The 16671-nt window shown below is 47.0% G+C and overlaps 1 protein-coding gene across 1 annotated transcript in view; it reads left to right on the forward strand.

Annotated features, from left to right (window-relative positions):
• Positions 1-16422, forward strand: part of LOC118085241 (mid1-interacting protein 1-B-like) — a 24386-nt gene extending 7964 nt beyond the window's left edge. The window contains exons 2-3 of the mRNA XM_088668436.1: positions 1018-13719; positions 14574-16422. Coding sequence (XP_088524562.1) covers positions 13298-13696 — 399 coding nt within the window. The 5' untranslated portion in view covers positions 1018-13297 and the 3' untranslated portion in view covers positions 13697-13719; positions 14574-16422. The remainder of the gene's footprint in view (positions 1-1017; positions 13720-14573) is intronic.
• Positions 16423-16671: the final 249 nt, after the last annotated feature.

The raw sequence follows: 16671 nt of genomic DNA on the forward strand, positions 1-16671 counted from the left end.
GTCTTCCCGCCACCGCCAAGCCAGTCCGCAGCGGGGGGTTTTCGCCGTTTGCCTTCCCCTGGGGGAGGCAAACAGCGAAAAACCCCGCCGCGCCGCAATTCGGCTCCGGGACTGGCTTGGCGGTGGCGGGATGTTCCCGCCACCGCCAAGCCAGTCCGCAGCGGGGGCTTTTCGCCGTTTGCCTTCCCCTGGGGGAGGCAAACAGCGAAAAACCCTGCCGCGCCGCAATTCGGCTCCGGGACTGGCTTGGCGGTGGCGGGAAAAAGGGGAGGAATTCCTCCCCTTCTTCCCGCCGCTGCCAAGCCAAAGCGGGCCTCCCTCCGCGCCCGCTGCCGCTTCGGCTTCCTCGGGTTCCCCGAGGAAGCGCCGTCCCATGCCGGAGGTGTGCGGCAAGGCTGCCGGGGGGGGGAGCGCTTCTCTCCCCCGCCGCCTCACCGCGCACCTCCAGCATGAGACTGGGCTTCGGAGCGGCGGTTGGCGGAGCGGCAGTTGGCTGTTCCCTGTGTCCCGAGAGCGCGGGTCCAATCCCTGTGTCCCTGGTTGTCCCTCCGTCCAATCCCTGTGTCTCTGGGGGACATGCGCAGTACCCCAGGGACACACGGGACATCTGGACGCAGGGACAACATGGACATTATTATATAGGATTATTATTGTCTGTATTTGCATTAGGATAAAGTAACTGCCTTGTGGTTCCAGAGGGTACAGCTACTATTGGTTCATTTAAGCTGCTGTATTTGGATCCTCTGTCTTATTGGTTCCCTCCAAAAGGCAGCACTGTGATTGCTTGATATTGTTCCCTCCAAAATGTATCCCTTCCTAGCTAGTCCCCTGTCCCTATAAATGTAGCTTTCCTCTCCTCAGTCTTCAGTCTTGTTCACTTTAATAAAGAGCTGTTACTAGAGAACTGTCTCCAGCATGTTTTGTCAAGAGAGCTGAAATCACAAACCCCACGTCACAACAGTGACACCGCCCACCACAGAAGGTGAGCGGACGTCCTCTAACTCTCCTCTTTTCCAGACAAAACCTGCCCAGCTCCCTCAACCGTTCCTCATCAGACATTGTTTCCAGACCCTTGATCATCTTGGTTGGCCTCCTCTGCACTCGTTCCAGCTTGTCAATATCCTTCTTAAATTGATCCTTATTATTGAAATGTTTGCCGCCTTGTTTCCTTCAGGAGGAAGGGTGGGATAATAATAATAATAATAATAATAATAATAATAATAATAATAATAATAACGGGCCCAGCTACAGGAAGAAGGAACCCTCTAGTTCTCCCATTATGAACGCAGGAATTGCTTGGTCTCTTTCAGCTTTAGGAACAAAAACCCTGCAGAGATGAAATCTCCCTTCACCTTATTTTCCTCGCCTTGCATCAGATCTCTTCCACTGCCCTGTGGTCTGTTGGCGATGAAGAACTGCAGACACAGCTGAACACTTCGTGTTCTGGCAGAAGGCTTGGGCCAAAAGGAATGGGTCAAAAGAAATGGGCTCCATGCAACTTTTCACTTGTCGAGACAAATTTCTCCATCTCTGGAGATGGGTCTTGCTCCAAAGTGGCAGAATATTTCGTCAGCGCTCATCCTAACGCCCAGCACAGCTCTTGTCTATTATCGAGCATTTGCAAAATCGTGTGGCCTTGCTGAGTCCCAGTGTGGCCTTGCTGAGTCCCAGGGTCAAAGCAGTAGGCACAGTTCAGTTCCATTTTGGGGAGATTTGTAAATAAAGCCACATTGTTAGCTGCCAAGAAAGGAAGCAGTTGCCTCATATGTTCAAGGATAAAGGTTACGATTGCCTAAAACGGTGCTAGAGCAGTGTCTTTTTTTTTCTTGGCACCGAACCCGTCCTGATCACTCGTCGGGTGACTGAGCTCCATCCAGTCTTCTTTTCTTTTTTGAAAATAATTTTTATTTGGTTCTACAAATCTAAGATTGTAATCATACCACATCAAATCCACAGTTAAAAGATTCCTCCGAATCTCTGGACTTCCCATCTTCCCCTCCGTAGGTTCTGTTGTTACCCCTTTTCTGCTGCATCTTTCCCCAATAAACCAAGTTTTTTGTAACTCCATTATAGTTTTCATTACATTACAAGTGTTATTGCAGTCCTGCGAGTGTTTTCAGCTGCTTACAGTGGTCTTCCAGGTAAATTATAATTCCCCCCCCCATTCCTTATTAAAGTTTTTGTCTTCCTGGAATCTGAGCTTCCCAATCAATTTTGCCATAATCCATCAACATCATCCATCAACATGATGATGGAGCAGCTAAAAAAGCCAATGCAATTCTGGGCTGCATCAATAGGAGTATAGCATCAAGATCAAGGGAAGTAATAGTACCACTGTATTCTGCTCTGGTCAGACCTCACCTGGAGTACTGTGTCCAGTTCTGGGCACCACAGTTCAAGAAGGATACTGACAAGCTGGAACGTGTCCAGAAGAGGGCAACCAAAATGGTCAAAGGCCTGGAAACGATGCCTTATGAGGAACGGCTTAGGGAGCTGGGTATGTTTAGCCTGGAGAAGAGAAGGTTAAGGGGTGATATGATAGCCATGTTCAAATATATAAAAGGATGTCATGTAGAGGAGGGAGAAAGGTTGTTTTCTGCTGCTCCAGAGAAGCGGACACGGAGCAATGGATTCAAACTACAAGAAAGAAGATTCCACCTAAAAATTAGGAAGAACTTCCTGACAGTAAGAGCTGTTCGGCAGTGGAATTTGCTGCCAAGGAGTGTGGTGGAGTCTCCTTCTTTGGAGGTCTTTAAGCAGAGGCTTGACAGGCATATGTCAGGAATGCTTTGATGGTGTTTCCTGCTTGGCAGGGGGTTGGACTGGATGGCCCTTGTGGTCTCTTCCAACTCTATGATTCTATGAACATGATCTGCCATTCTTCTCTGGTAAGGACTTTATCTTCTTTCAATCTCTGGGCTAACAGCATCTATGCAGTCTTTTCTGCTCCCTTGGAATTTCAGCACCTACAATTGCTAATAGAAATGCCTTGGGTTTTTTTAAAATAAAAGTTATTTTAAACTTTTTTTCAATTCATTATATATTTTTTCCCAGACTGCTTTTATTACCTTACACACCCACCACATAGGATAAAAGGTGCCTTTTTCTCTTTACATTTCCAGCAGATATTTGTACCTGTCTTGTACATTTTTGCTAACTTAAAAAGGTAAATGACCCCTGACAAGTACCAACAGTACATAATTTTCATGTAATTTTCTTTCAACGTACAGCATGCCGAGAATTTAATATCTGTTTTCCTTTTTTTAAAAAAAATAATTTTTATTAATTTTTAGAAAAAAAAAACACATACAAAGTATACAACATAAACTCTATCCCTTCATTTTCCCTCCACCCACCAGCCCACCTCTGCCACCAGTGAGCCCCATGGGTATTGGGGAACAAAGGGGTCCATTTTAAGCTGGGTTTGACCTCCCCCCCTCCTTCCTCCCCCCTCATCCCCCCCCTGCCACTGAGAGGACAAAGGCGGAGGATCTCTGGGGATTGGCTTATCCCCCAGCTATTTCTTCACTGTACTGGAAAAAAGAAAAACAAAGAAAAAAGGAGAGAGAGAGAGGAAAAAAAGCAAAAATATGAGAAGGGGGAAAAAAGGGAAGGAAAAAAAAAGGAAAAAAGAAAAATATTAGTGGCTTCCACGACTCTCCTCCTCCTGGATTTCCCAACCTCTTTACATAGTTATGGCGGGTTTTCTAATCCAATTCAGAATCTTATTCTTATAATATTAACACAATCCTCCTCCTTCTTCATGCTGTCCCCCTCTGAGCCCCCCCCCCTGCCACTGGGGTAGCCCGAGGAGTCCAGCAGTCAAAAGGTTCCATTTTTGTGTCTGGGTTTCCCTCCACCCTTCCCTCTCCCCTCAAGGCACCCCCTGCCACTGGGTACCAAGAGTAAGAAGGGGGAGACAGGCAGTTTTCCACCCAAACACCTGATCACCAAAATTATTCAAAAACAGACTCTAAGCATATTTCCTCAGCCATTCTTTTTACTCCCTCCAGAAAGCTCTTAACCTTAAACTATAAAAATCTCTCCCCCCCCCAATGTCCCTCCTCCCAATTGGATCAGCATATCCTTTTAACAGGCCAAGATTCCGACACCGTTATTCATAGACCAAAAACAGTACCTTAAACTAAAAATTTTACCCCACACCAATTCTTTCCCACATCCACTTCCAGACCTCTGCTCCTCCCTCTTTCTGCCTTTCCCTCCCTTCACTAACACCATTCAACATTTCAGTCTCTCCAGGATTTTCACTTCCATCAATCTTCTCTTCACTTTGCTTCTCCTTGTCGGCCTCATCTCTTTGTTCTGATCTTTGTTTTTCATCATCCAACACATATTTTTTATAGTCTGAATCAGTCTCCAAATTGTCCTCAAATTGTTGCTCCTCACACACAATCTCATAATCAAAATTGTCCTCTAAATCTTGCTCTTGCACCTCATTCTCCTTTTCTGTTGGATTGAAACATTGCCTTTCCTTGTAGATATCTTCCCATGTTTGTAGATAACCCAGCACAGCTTCCTGGAAAGCTCGAGAGAATTTTGTTTTCATAGCTCACTTGAGCACAGGCAGACCAGAGATAAGGGCAGAAGGGTACTGGAAAATTCCTCTCTACAACGTTTTCGGCTCCATCTTGGCTGTTCTTATCCTTTGTCTTTAACCTCATCAGATTTCAAATTTACAGTCCGCTTAAATCCTTTTAAAACCTTTTGAATCAATTTTTCCAATTCACAGGAATAAAATCGTCTTTCTTAGCCCTTTAACAATTTGACAGCTTTTGATAGCTGTCAAAACGTCCTCCCCCTTGTTGCTGCTGAACCTCAAGGGGCAACGACACCGGGGGGGCTGGGGAGGTTTGGAAAAGTCTTTCTTTCTCTCGGGTCCGCAATCTTGAAAGAAGTTTTCCCTTTTCGGCTTGGGAATATTTAATGCGCCTCCCGATTGTCCATTTGGAAGAGATCGGCTTCCGTTACTTTAGAATCTCTTCCTATCTTCAAATTTAAATTTTTTAAGATCCGAATAGAGATTTAACTTACTTTGAAGAAGTCTTTTATTGCCTTCTTTTATTGCCTTTTATTGCCTTTTATTGCCTTGGAAGAATCCGCCGCTTGCAGGCTGAGGACTCGGAGCTTCACTTCAAGGAGGTAAGATGAAACCCAAAAATGGCTCCCGCGACTCCACTCCGCTGGCTCTCGATTGCTCTACTGAGCTCTCGGGCAGCAGAGGATTCGCGTTCGGAACAAACAGCTGGGCACTATGTCACCGAGACTCTCTACTCGGTGTTTTTTCGGGGAGTCCGCTCGCTCTGCGGACTTCCCCCCCCTCCACGAAGCCAGGGACTTCAGAGCACGAAGTCCCTGCGTCCAACTTCACCAGCGCGACGAATCGGAAGCCCTAATATCTGTTTTCCATAACCTCTCCCAAGATGAGAGTTGGATATTATGTCCCAAATCCCTCGCCCGGATTTAACCTGTTCAACCTTTGTGTGCCATTCCAAAATCTATCTTCCATCCAGTCTTGCTGCATGCATTGTCCTCAATAAGAATGGAAGATTTAACTACTCTCACCGCTTACAGCCCATCTTGAATTGCATTTGGCACCTCAAGAAACCTGTAAGCTGTAGACCCAGGGAAAATCTCGCCTCCTAGCTATGGGAGGTTCCTTCTCTGCCGTGCAGAAGATGGAGTGCCTTCGGAAGAGCCAGACGGCACATTTGAAGCTGACTCGGACAGTGGCCAAGAACTGTATGAATACAGTGGTACCTCAGGTTAAGTACTTAATTGGTTCTGGAAGTCCGTAGTTAACCTGAAGCGTACTTAACCTGAAGCGAACCTTCCCATTGAAAGTAATGGAAAGTGGATTAATCCGTTCCAGATGGGTCCGCGGAGTACTTAAACTGAAAGTACTCAACCTGAAGCGTACTTAACCCGAGGTATGACTGCATTACACGCAGGTGAAATCCACGAAGCACTCAGCAGAAGACATTCACGAGGGGTTCAAAAACCAGGAAGCTGTTTTGTGCTGCTGTGAGGTCCTCCATCCTATACTCAGGTTGCATATAGGTGTTTCTTTCTGCTGCTGATTTCCATGGCATCTTCGGGGAGGGGCAAGATGTTGCAGGTGACCTCTGCCCCAGGCCCTGAGGAGGCCATGGACGTGCCAGTAAGAATAGATGGAACCAGACTAGATGAACACGTAGCTTGATCTGGGGCTAAGGCATCTTCCATTGCATCTTCCAACCCTTGCCCTGACCCTGACCATGTATCAGTGTTCAGAGGGGAGCTGGATTTCCAGACTTAAGCCGTTGCCAAACATCTTTTTCCACAAAATCTCTACTTCTCATGACCCCCACAAAATGGTAGCATGAACCAGCTATCACAAACGGAGCCCAAATTATGCAATCATTCTCCTGGCACCGTCCCTGTGCTTTCTGCAGGCCAGGAAAGTGCCTTGCCAAAGTTGTTAGGAAATTTCCATTCAGCAAAAGCCCAGATGATAGCTTAATTTAGATTTCTCTGCCTCTCTCTGATTATTGGTCAGTCAAAAGACAATCTGAGCCCTCAAAAGCCCTAATAGAATCACAGAATTGTAGAGCTGCAAGGGATCTTGAGGGTCATCTAGTCCAGCTCTTACCACCAGAAAGTTCCCCCTGATGTTTAGTGGACTCTCCATTCTTGTAACTTTAATTCATTGGTTCGAGTCCCGTCCTCTGGAGTAGGAGAAAACAAGCTTGCTCCATCTTCCATGTGACAGCTTTTTGGATATTTGAAGAAGGCTGTCATATCTCCTCTCAGTCTCCTCTTTTTCCAGGCTAAACATACACAGCTCCTTCAACCGTTCCTCATAAAGCTTAGTTTCCAAATCCTTGATCATCTTGGTCGCCCTCCTCTGCACACCTTCCAGCTTGTCAACATCCTTCTTAAACTGTGGTGACCAGAATTGGACACAGGATTCCAGCTGTGGTCTGACCAAGGCAGAATAGAGTGGGACTGTTACTTCCCTTGATCAGGACACTAGACCTCTTGATGCAGCCTAGAATAGCATCAGCTCTTTTTGCTGCTGCATCACACTGTTGACTCATGCTAAGTGTGAGAGTGAGTGATAAAACAGGATGTGTCTCGAACTCAGTAGAATAGGACAGGATGCCTGTCAGCTAAGTTAGAATAGGACAGGATGCCTGTCAGCTAAGTTAGAATAGGACAGGATGCTAGGACAGGATGCCTGTCAGCTAAGTTAGAATAGAGGGTGCCACGTCAGCTAAAGTTAGAGGGTGCTATGTCAGCTAAGTTAGGGTAGAGATAAGGAAGTATAGCCCCTGCTTCCTAATAAGGTTAAACTTTAAAATAGCGAGCGTAGATTGGTTAATGTATAGAAATGTGTCTTACTCAGGTAGATTGTAAGCCAAGCCTCTAAAGGAGGGGCGGCAGCAGTAGGGATGGATATAAGCTTATGCCTGTACATTGCTCTTGGCTCTTCGCCACTCAGGTCGTGGAGCCCGCCTTTGCAAACGCGTTACAATAAAGAGGAAGTGGTAAGACTTACTTCGGTGCCTCCTTGTCTGATTGCAAGTCCACGTAAGTGACTTCTCACAATTTTGGCGCCCAACGTGGGGCCCTCGACGGTCTGCGCGGCGGGAATCTCGGAAGAGGGTCGGCCGGCACTCCGTTCTTTTCGGAGAGACCCACTGTCCGGACCCCGTGGTGACAGATCCCGAGGGCTGAACGACGGAGAACCGATTTAAGTGTGTCTAAGGGAAGTAAGAGAAAAGAAGCGGTCAGGGACCGTTGCAGTCAGGGACTGCCTTGCCCTGCAGGGACGCCTGCCAGTTCACCAGTCACCGAGAAGGAGGCACTGGACTGAAAGGGGTGAGTATTGTGTGATTTCCTGAGAAGGGAAAGACTTGGGAGAAGGAGGGTCGTGTATGTGTGAAGTCTCTGTGTGAAAGAGAGGTTCCAAACGGACGCGTGAGTGTGGACCGGGGCCCGGGACCCGGCGAGAGGATTAGCTTGCGGTTCCGTCTTCCCGCGAGGGGAACGGCCAGGCGATTCCATGCGTTTGTGTGAGTGATTGAGAGACATTTTGCTATGGGGAAGGCACAGAGTACGTGTAGAAGAACGTCAGGGACAAGGGACAAGGATCCCATTGACCCCAATAGCCCGTTGGGACAAGTACTGTTACAGTGGGATGAAAAGGAAATCAAGCCATACAGCCAGGGACTATCTAAGGCAACTATGATAAATCTCTGCCGGATAATATGGCCAGAATACCCTATAGGGCCAGGAGGGGAATTTAATTGGAACTCCAATGGAGAAACAGATCCATATTGGATAAAACAGCTGAAGTACTATTTGATTAGGTCTAAGAAGGATAGGGAAAAACCATACATCGAATTATGGTCCCATATAACCTTTTTTGGCCCAGATCCTCCTCCTTTAAAACAATTTCCCCTAAAGGAGAAAAAGGAAGAGTCGGAGGATGAGATGGTGTCGGTACCGGCCAGTACACAAAGGATTCCCAACCAACCAGACAACCACCAGGCACAGGAAGGAGGGGCAGGGTCATTAATGAACCCAGATTTGGCACTAATTAGTCTGGGAATGGATGATGAGCCCCCAGAATATTCCCTGGGGACGTCTAAACCGACCGCACCTCCCTTTCATACCTCCACCCCAGCGGCCCCCCTTCATCCCCGTATGTGGAAAAGAATAGACCAACTGAAGAAGGATGTGATTAATCTTCCACTCAGCCCCCCCCACCCCTCGAATGGCTTGTAATTTTGGACCTGACAACCAGCCTGATAGTCAGTCATCCATACAGTCGTTCCCACTTCGAGAGACCCCGGGTGGACTGACTGCAGCAGGGAATCCAGTGATGGTATATGTAGTGAGTCCCATCAAACCCTCGGAATTGAGGGAACTTAAGCAAACTCTACCAAAATTACATGAAAATAGTCAAGAAGTAGCAAGCTTGCTACAAATGTGGATGGGACCTCACCTATATACCTACACTGAATTAATGTACATTCTGGGGCACCTCTTCACCCCAGAGGAAAGGGCTATGATTAGAAGGGCAGCAATGGCATACTGGGAAACCCGGCAACAGGCACTGCAGCCCGCCCACCCAGTAGCATCTGATGTGAAATATCCATTGGCGGATCCCAATTGGAACCCTAACAATAATGATCACAGGACACACATGAGCGATTTAAAAGAAATGATTATAGAAGGAATTAAGACTGCGGTGCCACAAAGCAGGAATCTCACTAAGGCGTTTGAGGTAAATCAGACCAAAGAAGAGTCACCTGGAGATTTTGTACAAAGAATCAGGGAACATTTGACCAAATATTCTGGAGTAGGACCAGATTCGCCAGCCTTTGATAACTTACTGAAAATGCAGTTTGTTACCAAGGCTTGGCCGGATATTCAGAAGAAGCTGCAAAAGATGGATTGGCAAGATGCCACAATTAGTGAACTAGTGAGAACTGCGCAGCAGGTTTTTGTAAACAGGAATGTTGTGAAACAAAAGCAGAAGTGTCAGATGATGGTAGCAGCCATACAAAAAGCGGGGGAAGGGGAGAAGAAGTCAGAGGAACGGACAGAAAATAAGGAACAGAAGATTACAGGAGGATATCGGGGCAGAGGAGGATATAGAGGGAGAGGCTCCTATGGCCCAACTAGGGGAGGGGGACCCAGGCCTGGAGGAATAATGTGCTACCGGTGCCAGAGGATAGGTCATTTTGCTAGAGATTGTAGGACACCACGGGAGCAAATACCTGATGTGCCTAGACAGAAACAGGAACAGCCACAGACCACCAGGACAATGGGGGAAGTGGGGGCTGAATTGTACAGTTTGTATGATGAATAGGGACTCTCCGGCTCAGGCCCCGGGACCCGGAATGAGCCATTGGTGAATCTATTTGTGGGTCCCTCCCAGAAACCTATTGTGTTTCTGGTGGATTCTGGGGCAGCCCGATCTTCAGTCTGTGTAAATATACCGGGAGTACGTAAAACATCCAAAACGATTAAGGTTGTGGGAGTAAGTGGGAAACCAACTGAAGTACAGCAGTTAGAACCAAGCAGAATCACCCGAGGAGAATGGGGGGTTGAAAGCTCCCTTTTGTTTATACCAGAATCAGGGGTAAATTTACTGGGAAGGGATCTAATGGTTCCCCTGGGATTTAGATTAATGGATGAAGAACAAGGGACACCAATGTATGTGCTCCAAACAGAGACTGAAGAACAGATTAACCCCAAAGTGTGGGTGGATGGGAAAACTATGGGAAGAATAGATATGGAACCTATAAAAATTATGGTCAAGCCCGGAATTACCCATCTCTGGACCCCACAATATCCTATGAAGAGAGCAGGAAGGATAGGTCTGCAACCAGTAGTAAACGCCCTTTTGAGTCAGGGGCTCCTAGAGCCCACAATGTCACCTTTTAACTCCCCGATCCTGGCAGTTCAAAAGAAAGACGGCAAATTTAGGATGGTGGAAGATTTGAGGAATATCAACGGGATAGTCATACCCCGATTTCCCACAGTGCCGGATCCTTACACCCTGTTAAGTAGGATACCTCCCTCCACTCGCTGGTACACAGTCATCGATTTAAAAGACGCCTTTTGGGCATGTCCACTGGATGAAGGGAGTCGAGATCTGTTTGCTTTCGAGTGGGAGGATGTGGAGACTGGTCAAAAGAGACAATATAGATGGACAGTCTTGCCCCAGGGATACACTGAGAGTCCCCTGTTGTTTGGACAGGCATTGGGGGAAAGGCTGAAGGAATTTAGGCCCACCAAACCCAATAAAATCTTGTCATATGTTGATGATTTATTATTGGTTGGGGAAAAAGAAAAGGAGGTTAAATTGGATTCCATTCGATTGTTGAATTGGCTGGGCGATCTGGGAGTCAAGGTATCCAGGGAAAAGTTGCAGTTCACTGAAAGGAGAGTCAAATATTTAGGGCACATATTGGATGGGGGAACCAGACAACTGGATCCAGATAGGGTAAGAGGTATTATGGAATTGAAACCCCCGAGAACTAGGACTGATGTGCGAAGAATGTTGGGATTGCTGGGATATTGCAGATTATGGATAGACCAATATTCAAAATTAACCCAATTCTTGAATAAAAAGCTGATTGGGAAGGAAGAGGAAGTATTGTGGGATGAAGGAGACAGGGAAAGATGGGAAGAAATTAAGAGGACCCTAATCGCCAGTCCGGCATTGGCCCTGCCCAATTTACAACAACCCTTCCATCTATATGTGACAGTGGCATCTCAAACGGCAGTGGGGGTGCTGGCTCAGAAAAGGGGAGGAAGATACCAGCCGGTGGCTTATTTGAGTACAACATTAGAACCAGTGGTTAGAGGGTGGCCAGCGTGCATACAAGCAGTAGCAGCAGCAGCCGAACTAGTACTAGAGAGCAGAAAACTGACTTTTGGGGGAGCCTTGATTGTACACAGCCCTCACCAGATCGGGGCGGTCATGACGGGAGCCGCCCCGACCTGGATGACGGATAGACGTCTGGTACAATATGAGGGAATTTTGAGAACAGGCTCAGATATCACTATCGGAACAGACAGGAATTTGAATCCCGCGGAATTTCTCAGGGGAGAAAGGAAGGAATGGGACCCAGATGAGCATGACTGTCTGAGAAATATAGAATTGATGGCAAAAGTAAGTGAAGTGCCGTTAAAGGAAGGAGAAAGGTGGTTTGTGGATGGGTCCAGCTACGTCAAGGAAGGTAAAAGGAGGTCAGGATATGCAGTGGTAAGGGGAGATGGGGAGACTATAGAAAGCGGGGCGCTCCCCAACACTTGGTCAGCTCAAAAATGTGAAGTGATGGCATTGACTCGCGCCCTAGAATTAGCGAAAGGATTGGATGTAACCATATGGACAGATTCAAGATACGCGTGGGGAGTGGTTCATACTTTTGGCAGGACATGGAGGGAGAGAGGCTTTATTAAGGCGGATGGGAAACAGATTGAGCACATAGCCTTGTTAGAACGGTTGCTAGAATCTCTAATGGGACCACGGAAAGTAGGGATTGTACATATTTTAGCTCATACCAAAGGACATAGTCCAGAGGAGCAGGGAAATGCATGGGCAGACCTCAGGGCGCGAGAAGCAGCTGAGGGAGAGCCCAGAGACGAAGTAATTAGGCAATGTGTCCTACAGGTTCCGGTGATAGATCCGCGGGACCTGAAAAATTTAGTATTTACTCAAAAGGAAAAGGAATATATGGAAAAGGAGGGGTGGGAAAAGAAAGGAGATGATTGGGAAACCCCAGAGAGACAGATGGTCCTTCCTAAATCGGTGATGCTAAATATTTTAGAGAAAATACATGAGGGGAGCCATCTGGGCACTGAGGGAATGGTTAATCTGGTGAAACCCCTGTATTGTTGCTTATTCCTGCCTTACATTTGTCCCTATAGAAATTCATTTTGTTAGTTTTGGCCCAATTCTCCAATCCGTTAAGGTCATCTTGAACCCTGAGTCTGTCTTCTGCAGGATCAGCTACCCCTCCCATTTTGGTGTCATCTGCAAATTTGTTCCTTTGTCCAAGACATTTAAAAAGAGGTTGAACAACAATTGGCACAGTACAGAACCCCACTGGTCACGTATTTCCAGGATGATAAGGAACCATTAATAAGTACCCTTTGGGTTCGGTTAGTCAACAAGCTACAAATCCACCTAAAAGTTACCTCATCCAACCCATAATTTACCCATTTCTCCGGAAGAATATAATGGGAGACCCTGCTGAAATCAAGATATATTATGCCGACTGCGCCCGCCCCCCCTGTAGCTCTATCAAAGAAAGAAGTGAGATTTGTCTGGCATGACTTGTTTTTGAAAAACCCATGCTGGGTCTTAGTAAACACAGCATCCATTTTGAAGTGTGCACAGACTGACTGTTTAATTATCTGTTAAAGGACCCTGGTGGCAAGTAGCTGATAGAGGCAAAAGGGTTTGGGAAAGAATCTGGGAAAGAATCCAGACTGTAAATAAAATCACATTGCAAGCCACAGACGGGTCACTGCCTAAATCTTGCAATTCACGGGAAGCTGGGATTGGCTCACTGGGAAAGGAGGGTCTAGAGCTGGCATGGAACTATCCCCACTCAGGCTTTCTGAAAGTGACCAAGATTGCTCTATAAATTGCCACCAGCAAGGCTGAAACCTAACACGGCCCACCCAGCTAACCTTCCCTGCACAGGACGGATTGGGACTCTGAAAAAGAAGCAAACTTCAGATCCGGAGAACCCCCCCTCGATCCATCGCCATGGAAGGATACGTCTCTGCCGTCCGCAAGATGGAGCAAACGGTTATGTTTCCCAGCCTCCTCCTCGGGGTCTCCTTGGAAGACCAGGCTGAAACATTTGAGAGCAACTCGAGCAACGGAGACTCCAGCAGCGAGAGAGACCTGTATGAAGATTACACTCTGCTGAAATCCATCAAGGGGAGGGCAGAGTGTGGCTTAGCACATCTTGACTTCCAGAATCCCAGCCTCAAGGAAGAGGAGAGCAAGGAGAAGGCTGATCTGGAAGATCTTTTCCATTACCACGTGTCTGGCTTGCACCGCGTCCTCACCCAGCTGACCAGGAGGGCCAACGCCGTCACTTCCAAATACAATGAAATCATGGGGCAGATCAACCAGAATGAAATCTCTCTCCGCTGGTGAGACACAAGCCGAGGACACCAAAGGTGAGTTATTATCAGCTCGCTTGGCCTTCTCCCACCTACTGTTCTCCCCTAAGCCCAGCCAACATGAGTATGGGAACCGTGGTCAAAAAGATCTGGCGGGCACAGCTTGTGGAAGGCTCTATCAGCTGGTTTCCTGCATCAAACATTCTGCTTTCCTTCCATGCTTGTATGGATCCATGCTTTTAAACTTTCCACATTGCGACCATCGACCCATAGAAGTGGGTGTGATAAAACGTGATTTTGCACCACCGTACTGCAGCCTCCTGTTGCTGCACTGCCTGTTAACAGAGTCAAAGAGTTTTTAAAAATAGACTTGCAAACTCTTCCTTCCTGGTTAATTTGGTGGCCATTGTTGGCTGTGGCTGAGGGAAGTTGTAGCCACCAGGTCAAGACAGGCTGGGCTATGGAATGCCATCTTCTGACTTGGCAGGTCCATCTTTCGGTGGTGAGGGTTGGGACCTCTGCATATTCTCAGAGGTAATCCATCTTCTATTACTTCACTCATATTGCAGGCCTGAGTTTTGGGATTCAATGGAAAGCTAAGCCAACATGGCGCCTTTCCAATGTTGCCGGACTAGAACTCCCATCATCCCTGATCATTGGTCATGTTGACTGGGAATATGGGAAATAAAAAAATTCCTTCAGTAGCACCTTAAAGACCAACTAAGTTTATATTTTGGTATGAGCTTTTGTGTGCATGCACACTTCTTCAGATACACGTAGTACCCCAAGAACATCAGGAGAACCCCATATTGGCTACCGATAAAGTGCTAGGGTCGGGGCACAGTTGCCCTTGGTTTGAATTAAGCCACAGAACACCTTGTTAACACCTTTTTCCATTTTCCATTTTCCAGGACAACCTGCATTTCTGAACCTGCACATGTGTACAACTTGGGTCCTCTGTCTGAGGCTGTGCAAAGGAGGCTCTTACTGGACAATTTAGAGACCTTGACTGCAGCATCGACCCCAAAGCATGGACTTTACTTGAATAAATCAAGCACTGATATTTGTGAACATAATTGCTATCTATATTATATATGTGAACAAAACAGCTGTCTGTACGGTATTTATGGATTTCTATAAACTCCATGGCAAATGTATGCCTTGGGTTTCCATTGCTTTCTGATGTTTAAATATTGGTTTTAGTTCAGACTAATAAAGCACTTTGCATCGTTTGAAGCTGCCTAGACCACTGTTTCATCTAGTCCTGTAGTTGTCTACTACCCTGATAGGTAATGGTTCTCATCCAAGCCAAGATTTTTGTTGAGTCTGCCCCTGTTCGAGACTCACGTCCAGGGCCGGATTGAGGTTTGATGAGGCCCTAAGCTACTGAAAGTAATGGGGCCCTTTATAGGTCCAGCTGTCCTTTGTCAACAACAAATTGCTGCTGTTTTTTGTGTTTAATACAGTGGTACCCTCTGGTTGCGAACGGGAACAATTCCGGAGGTCCGTTCGCAACCTGAAAAGGTGGAATCATGAAGCGCTGCACCTGCGCAGGCGCGTGACGTAATTCAGCACTTTTGCGCATGCACAAAGTGCAATTTAGTGCTTCTGCACATGCACATGCGCCGAACCCGGAAGTAACCCGTTCCGGGACTTCCGGGTTCAGCGCGTCCGTATCCCGAAAAGAAGCACCCTGAAGCGAAAACATGAGGTATGACTGTATATGGTAATTTATGGACCTAATAGGTTTCTCAAGCCATTTGCCCATGTTGCCATGCAACCAGTCCATTCAGAATGTAGGCACCCTATATATAGAAAGGAGCAAACCAGTGATATTTTAGGGAGCAGGCTAGCAAGCGGGGCCCATGACTTACATCATAGGAGCCTAAGGTAAAGGTAAAGGGACCCCTGACCATTAGGTCCAGTCGTGACCGACTCTGGGGTTGCGCGCTCATCTCGCATTATTGGCCGAGAGAGCCGGTGTATAGCTTCCAGGTCATGTGGCCAGCATGACAAAGCCGCTTCTGGCAAACCAGAACAGCACATGGAAACGCCGTTTACCTTCCCGCTGTAGCGGTTCCTATTTATCTACTTGCATTTTGACATGCTTTCAAACTGCTAGGTTGGCAGGAGCTGGGACCAAGCAACGGGAGCTCACCCCGTCACAGGGATTCAAACCGCCGACCTTCTGATCAGCAAGCCCTAGGCTCAGTGGTTTAACCACAGCGCCACCTGGGTAGCGCCACCTGGGTCCCTGGGTCCACAGCGCCACCTGGGACTTACATCATAGGAGCCTACACAACATAAAACACTTGCTGCATGTAGGTTTTATTTTATTTGTTTTTTATCTTATATTTTGGAAATGTACACCCAGTTTCCCCCCCTTTAATTTTTTTGGGGGGCCCCCAAGAGAGTGGGGCCCTAAGCTATAACTTGCTTAGCTTATATGTAAACCCAGCACTGCTCGTGTCCCTGATTCTAGGATTGCTGCCTTAGCCATTTAGTTGCTCCTGCCCCTTCCAACATTTCACAGATGGAAATAGCTTGTAACTCCCCTGTTTTAACAATGAGCACTGTGCAATGCCCCAATATGCTCTCACTAATTTCTGAAGGCTCCTCTGCTTTGTGGGCTACGCTCATTGACTATGGCATAGCCGGCTGCTCACCACCAATTTACTTTTGCACATAACAATGTCGGCATGTTTTCAAGCTAGCATGCAACAGCGTTATCTATTCCCTTCCTTCCCATTCCACAACTTTTTTTTTTAATCAGTCTTTTGAAAGAGAAGAGGTAAAAACTGGTATGCTGGTATACTGACATTCAGAGGTGGCTATCCTACAGCACTGCTGCTAATTTTCCGTTTCAGTCATAGACAAGTTCAGCATGGCGATGGGTAGCGGCAGAGGCACTGCAATGTCCATAGGGCGGCTACCAAAGGAGGTGATCCAAGAATGTGCTGAAGGGAGAGATTTGCCAATTGTGTTATTGAGCTAAATCTGATCATATAG

Source organism: Zootoca vivipara, chromosome 4, assembly GCF_965207765.1.
Source record: "Zootoca vivipara chromosome 4, rZooViv2.hap1.1, whole genome shotgun sequence".
In the NCBI taxonomy this organism is placed as follows: Eukaryota; Metazoa; Chordata; class Lepidosauria; order Squamata; family Lacertidae; genus Zootoca; species Zootoca vivipara.